Source organism: Mustela nigripes, chromosome 1 (genome assembly GCF_022355385.1).
Source record: "Mustela nigripes isolate SB6536 chromosome 1, MUSNIG.SB6536, whole genome shotgun sequence".
In the NCBI taxonomy this organism is placed as follows: Eukaryota; Metazoa; Chordata; class Mammalia; order Carnivora; family Mustelidae; genus Mustela; species Mustela nigripes.
Window position 1 is genome coordinate 116902493 of NC_081557.1, and position 7519 is coordinate 116910011.

A 7519-nucleotide genomic window follows, 5' to 3' on the forward strand; every position below is an offset into this window, starting at 1 on the left:
TGCATATATATATATATATATATATATATATGTGTGTGTGTGTGTGTGTGTGTGTGTGTGTGTATGCATTTCTTATGTCAGTTTTGACTTAGATTCTCTTCTATCAGATACAAGTGTAGTCATTTTCTCTCTCTTTTGGTGACCATTTACATAGAATATCTTTATCCATGTTTACTTTTAGTTTGTGTTTTATTTTTTTAATTTAAAATGAGCTTTTTTCTACTCAGCATATATTGAGCCTTATATTTTTATTAACATATAATTTATTATTTGTTTCAGAGGTACATGTCTGTGATTCATCAGTCTTACACAATTCACAGAACTCAATATAGCACATACCCTCCCTAATGTCCATCACCCTGCCACCCTATCCTTCCCCTCTAGCAACCCTCATTTTATTTCCTGAGATTAAGAGTTTGGTTTGTCTCCCTCTGTGGTTTCATTCATTTTTCCCTCCCTTCCCCTTTGATCCTCTGTCTCATTTCTCAAGTTCATCATATCAGTGAGATCATGTGATAATTGTCTTTCTTTCACTTATTTCACTTAACATAATACCCTCTAGCTCCATCCACATCATTGCAAATGGCAAGATTTTGGGTTTTTTCAATGGTTGCCTAATATTCGATTGTATAAATATACCACATCTTCTTTAACCATTCTTCTGTTGATGGACATTTAGGCTCCTTCCATAGTGTGGCTGTTATAGACATTGCTGCTATAAATATTGGAGTGCCCGCGCCCCTTCGGATCACTACATTTGTATCTTTAGGGTAAATACCCAGTGGTGCAATTGCTGGATTATGGGTAGCTGTATTTTCAATTTTCAAGAAACTCCATAGTGTTTTACAGAGTGGCTGCACCAGCTTGCATTCCCACCAACAGTGTAGGAGGGCTCCCCATTCTCCACATTCTCACCAACACCTGTCATTTCCTTACTTGTTAATTTTAGCCATTTTGACTGGTGTAAGGTGGTATCTCACTGCGGTTTTGATTTGTATTTCCCTGATGCTGGCTGATGTTGAGCAATTTTTCATGTGTCTGTTGGTCATTTGGATGTCTTCTTTGTGGAAATGTCTGTTCATGTCTTCTGCCCATTTCTTGATTAGATTATTTGTTCTTTGGGTGTTGAGTTTGCTAAGTTCTTTGTAGAATTTGGATACTAGCCCTTTATCTGTTATGTCATTTGTACATATCTTTTCCTATTCTGTCGGTTGTCTTTTGGTTTTGTTAACTGTTTCCTCTGCTAAGCAAAGCTTTTGATCATGATGAAGTCCCAATAGTTCATTTTTGCCCTTGCTTCCCCTGCCTTTGGTGATGTTTCTAAGAAGTTGCTGCAGCTGAGGTCAATGAGATTGCCATTGAGCCTTATTTTTTAAATCCATTCAGTCATGAATAAATAAATAAATCCATTCAGTCACTTTGTGTCTTCTGATGAGGAGTTTAATTTTAAGTTATCAATAAGAACCAATTTAATATTGATATTTTGTTACTTTTCTATTAATCTTTCTTTTCTTTTCTTTTCTTTTCTTTTTTTTTGGTCTTTTCCTCTCATCTTCCATTGTGTTTTGTTGATTTTCTGTTTGCATATTTATGGTCATTGGTTCCTTTCTCTTTATTTGTCTGTAATTTCTATAATGTGTATGTTGAGGAGGGTTACCCTGGGGCTTATATAACATATCTTATAGTTAAGGTGGCCTATGTTAAGCTGATAATAACTTAAGCTCAATCACATACCAAAATTCTATACTTTATCTTTCCTTCAGCTTTCATTTTATCTTATTGCCACAGTTTACATCTATTCCTATGGTGTATCTTTTGACATGGTTTAGAGTTATAATTATTTTGAATACTTTTATCTTTTATACTAGAGTTAAAAGTGTTTTACTCACTACAGAGTAATATCATATTCATATATATGTATATTTATGAATATATGTATATATATTCATATATATATTATATATGGATATGAATGCATATATATTTTTGTCTTTCACTTCTTTACCCTCTCATGTTGCTATTTAGCATCCTTTTCTTTCCAACATGAAAAAGTCATTTTAGCATCTCTCATAAGGCAGTTTTAATAGTGATAAACTCCCTTAACTTTTGTTTGTCTGGGTGTATCTTTATGTCTCCTTTATTTTAAAAGACTATTCTCTCAAGTATAGTATTCTTAGCTGACAGGTTTTTTTTTTTCCTTTAAACATTTTGACTACATCATTTCACTGCCTCCAGACCTGCAAAACTTCTGTTCAAAATTTCATGCATAGTCCTATGGTGATTCTTTTGAACGTGGCATATTGCTCTCTCTTGCCACTTTCAAAATTTTTTGTGTTGACCTTTTGTAATTTAATTATAGTAAATCTTGGGATGGATTCCTTTGGTTCTTCTTATTTGAGATATTTTGGGCTTTGTGCATCTGGATGCCCATTTCATTCCTTAGCTTTGGGAGAGTTTTAGCCATTATTTCTTTGAATGAGTTTTCTGGTCCTTTCTCTTCTTATTTGGGTACTTCCACCACATATATCTTGGTCTTCTTGCTGGTGTTCTACAAGTTGTTTATTTTCTTCATTCTTTTCCAGTCTTTGTCTCTCTTTTGACTAAATAATTAGCCATGACCTGTAGGAGTACAGTGATCCTTTTTTTCTGCTTGATCTAGTCTGATGCCTTTTGTGGACTACCTGGTGTCATTGAGCCATGCTTAGACCTGGAGACAGGAGGAACAGAAGCCAGGATTTCTGTCTCTTTATGTCTCTTGGTGGAGAGGTGGGAGATACCAAGCTTTATAATGGAGACTCCTATTTCCTGCTTTCATTTCTGAGCTGAAATTGGGTCAGATTCTTGGGATTTTGTTGCTGCCTCTGAAGGCAGATCAGTTAACTAGTTACCTGGATATTGATGAGGATTAGGCTTGCCTTTCAGGGCTATTATACTCTCAAAGTAGGGGGATTAAACAGTCCACCAGTGCACTGACTATGGACTATGTTTTGCGTTGACCTATAAGTCTTTGAAGTTGCCACTCTGAATCACACATGTGTCTTGGCTCAAGAGCAGGTGCTGAAACACCTTTTGGACTTTTTATTGTGTGTGTGTGTGTGTGCGTGTTTCATTCTCTGTCATTCATTCAGAAAGAGCAAGCTGTTCTTGATTTTTTTGGTCTATGCTTGGGGTTCTATGTTAAAGACCTCCCCAGTACCCAGTTTGGTCTATATATGAGGAATTAAAGGAAAACTCAGTGAATTCACTTGGCTATCATTCCTCAAGCCTTGAGGTCTCTAGCCAATCTGCCCTTTGATTTTTAGCTTCCAGAGGTTGTTTATTTTTTATCATTGAATTATTTTTGGGGTACTTAGTTGAATTTAGAGGCAATATGCAAGGAAACTGAGTTTATAGGATCTTGTTTGAGAAACTTAATTGGCCACAATTTTCAAACAATGTTCTGCATTGAAAATGTAATAAACACTTTTGAGTAACACTCCAAGGAACAATAAAAGTCAAGTCAATCATTTTTGTTATATAAAGAATTAAGATAGATATTATAGAAGATATTAACATTTGTGAAAGACACAATAATGCTCTTGAGTATTTCCAGTCTGAAAATCCAAGTAAGGAGAATAAGGTAAGGAAGAAAAAAAGAAATTGAGATAAACATTTTTGCTCTTGGGTGGTGTATGGTAAGCACCATAAAGGAGATGACAGAATAACATCAGAGTGCTTAAAAAAAAAAAAAGTATCTTATGTAATAAGTAATTTATCACTTGAGTTTGAAAAAAAGAAGAGGTATTATTACTTATGCTAACTTAACATGTGTAAATTGAAACAATCTCAGCAATATATGATCATTTTACCTTCAAGACCCTTTTGTTTTAACAACTTATTTTGGAAATGTTCATGATATGCATATTTATAGAGTAACACAATAAATCCTTGTTTTCCCATCATCATTCCCAACCTTATTTTCCTTTCACAGTGTGTTCACACACTGAATTATTGTTATTATCAAGACAGTGTGTGTTCTGGTCAAAAGCACTAGGTTTACTAACTATAAATCTATGGCCAGTTTTCATTCTTTTACATACCCTCAGCCTCTCTCTGCTCTGTCAATATGTAAGAACAAATCTAGGAAGTTTCCTGAGTCATTCCTTGATCAAAACACTAACTACTTTTATTTTGTGCCTCTCTCTTTTTCTCCACCAGGCATAACCACTTTCATCTACATGCTTTACTTACAAGGCTGATATTCTAATGGTTCAACTCTGCCAGAAGATAGATCCTCAATAATTAGCCCTGCACACTGACCAGCTCAGGCTAAGAAGCCAGAGCATCTATGACTATCAGTTTTGCCTGCCTTCTTCTCTGGACTAGTGTTTACATAGTGGTGATTTTATAATGACTATGATTAAAGCTCTGCTGGACATGAGGATCATGCTTCTGCTGTACTGGCTTGGGGTGTTTCTGTCCTTTTGTGGACACACTGAGGCTGACCACTCCCAATACAATAGTCGCCCAGAAGTGGTGATTCCTTTGAAGATACTTGGCACAGGCAGAGGCGTGAAGCCTTCAGACTGGCTCTCTTACAGCCTGCATTTTGGGGGCAGGAAACACATTGTCCACATAAAGGTCAAGAAGTATTTGCTGTCCAGGCACCTCCCAGTGTTCACCTACACAGATCAAGGTGCTCTCCTTGAGGACCAACCCTTTGTTCACCATGACTGCTACTATCACGGTTATGTGGAAGGGGACCCAGAATCCCTGGTTGCCCTCAGTTCCTGTTTTGGTGGCTTCCGAGGATTGTTACAGATAAATGACAGTGCTTATGAAATTAAGCCCATGACTTTTTCTACTAAAATGGAGAATGAGGAGTCTGAGTTTTCAGAAATGAACTCTGACTTTGTGCTAGAGGAAATTGTACCCCAACTGGAGTCTCAAGAGATTAATAATTTCACTCAGAAGCAAAGTGGTTATGGGAGCTGGTGGTGCCATTTTTTTATTGTTGAACTAGTAGTGGTGGTGGACCATACTCTATATCTTCATATAAAAAAGAATATTTCAAAGTATACTGAAGATCTATATACTATCATAAATATAGCAGATTCTATTTATGAGATATTGGGTATTAGATTGTTATTGTTTGGTATGGAGTTCTGGACTGAAAAAAACTACATTGACGTTAATGATACAAGTAGATCTCTGAGATATTTTTGCACTTGGAAAAATGGTAACCTTGCTCCCCGCCTGCCACATGATACTGCACATCTTTTTATGCATAAACCAGTAGGAGGAATGAGTGGTTTAGGTTATGTTAGAGGGATGTGTCAACCACTCCAGAGTTGTGCAATTGTTACTATGTTAAACAGATCCATGAGCTTGGTTGGAATTGCAGTAGCTCATCATATTGGCCATAATTTGGGTATGTTTCATGATGGTCATTTTTGTACATGTGGACACTTTAGATGTATAATGCATACTTCAAACCCACCAATAACAACATTTAGCAATTGTAGTCTTTCTTATTTTTGGTTATATACTATACATGAAGCAAAATGTATGCTCTACGAGATATACACAAAGGATATATTTTCAAAGAAGCGTTGTGGGGATGGTATTGTTGAAGAAGAAGAGGAGTGTGACTGTGGACCTTTACAGAATTGTGCAAAAGATGCCTGTTGTCTATCAAACTGCACTATGACTTATGGGTCTGCTTGTGCTCACGGACTTTGTTGCAAAGATTGCCAGTTATTACCATCTGGAGAAATGTGTAGAAGAGAGGCCAATGAATGTGACCTTCCAGAGTGGTGTGATGGATCATCCCCTCAGTGCCCAGATGATGTGTATGTGAAGGATGGAATTCCTTGTAATAAAAGTGCCTATTGCTATGAGAGGAGATGTAATGACCGCAATGAACTGTGTAAGCAGATTTTTGGCCCGGAGGCAAAGAGTGCAAGTCAAAATTGCTACAAAAATATAAACATTCTTGGTGACCGCTTTGGTAACTGTGGTACCCACCAGTCTTCATATGTAAAATGTAATATCTGAGACATCCTGTGTGGGAGACTTCAGTGTACGAATGTGAGAGAAATTCCCCTTTTGAGGGATCATTCTACTGTGCATCAGTATCGCTTTAATGAGGTCACCTGCTGGGGTCTCGACTACCACTTTGGGATGCCCAAACCTGATATTGGTGAAGTACAAGATGGCACAAGGTGTGGTGAAGAACACCTCTGCATTGACAGGCAGTGTGTCCATATATCTCACTTGGATAGTAATTGCTCACCTGAGTTCTGCAACATGAGGGGCATTTGCAACAACAGACATCACTGCCACTGCAACTATATGTGGGACCCACCCAACTGCCTAGTAAGGGGCAATGGAGGTAGCGTTGATAGTGGCCCACCCCCTCAGAGAGAAAAGTTTAACAAAAGTTATGTGGTATGGTTCTCGCTTTTTTGGTTGTTTCTCTTATTATGTTGTCTTCTTTACTTTTGTCTGAAAAGAAAAAAGAAAGAGGAAAAAGTTCCAACTCAACCTGCAAAGCCAGAGCAAAAGGTTCCGAGTGGGGCTGCAAAGCCAGAGCAAAAGGCTCCGAGTGGTACTGAAACACCAGCGCAAAAGGCTCCGAGTGGGGCTGCAAAGCCAGCGCAAAAGGCGCCGAGTGGGGCTGCAAAGCCAGCGCAAAAGGCTCCAAGTGGGACTGAAAAGACACCTCAAAAGGCTCCAAAGTCTCCGAGTCAGACTGCAAAACCACAGCAAAATGTTCAGAGTCAATCCAGCATATCAGTTCGCCAGAGTCAAAGTGGGAAACAAAAGTCATCAAGCGTGAAAAGTGCACCTAAATAATCATGCATTAAAAAAAGGGAATCCCTGGAATATTTCTTACTCTTCATTATATTAAGAAATTAGAAGACTAATTTTTCCTAAAATTTGGGTTTTTAAAAAATATTTTCTGGGAGAAAACATGGCACATGGATTGTGTACAGTTTTTTTTTTTTTTTTTTTGAAGGTTATATATGTTTTTTTATTTTAATTTTTATAAACATATATTTTTATCCCCAGGGGTACAGGTCTGTGAATCACCAGGTTTACACACTTCACAGCACTCACCAAATCACATACCCTCCCCAATGTCCATAATACCACCCCCTTCTCCCAAACCCCCTCCCCCCGGCAACCCTCAGTTTGTTTTGTGAGATTAAGAGTCACTTATGGTTTGTCTCCCTCCCAATCCCATCTTGTTTCATTTATTCTTCTATGTCCATCAACAGATGAATGTGTACAGTTTTTTAAGTTATTGCTTCTCAGCTTCAAATCCCCTTCCTATTTTATACACTGCATTGCTTGGGCCACATTCCTGCTGTACCAGGCCACTTCCCATAGAGATCTGCAACAGGGAGAATGAGTGAGAGTTTGGAAATCTGGGAATCTTATTTGTTTTTCATGTGTCAATATCACCTCAATAAGGTTTTACACCAGCAGCTATACTTAGTTCATATATATATATATATGTATACTATTGTATATA

The 7519-nt window shown here is 37.5% G+C and overlaps 1 protein-coding gene across 1 annotated transcript; it reads left to right on the forward strand.

Moving 5' to 3' along the window:
* The first annotated feature begins 4356 nt into the window (after positions 1-4356).
* Positions 4357-6837, forward strand: ADAM29 (ADAM metallopeptidase domain 29). The gene is given in 1 exon segment (XM_059408957.1): positions 4357-6837. A coding segment is annotated over 1 exon segment (2448 nt). The 5' UTR covers positions 4357-4389.
* Positions 6838-7519: the final 682 nt, after the last annotated feature.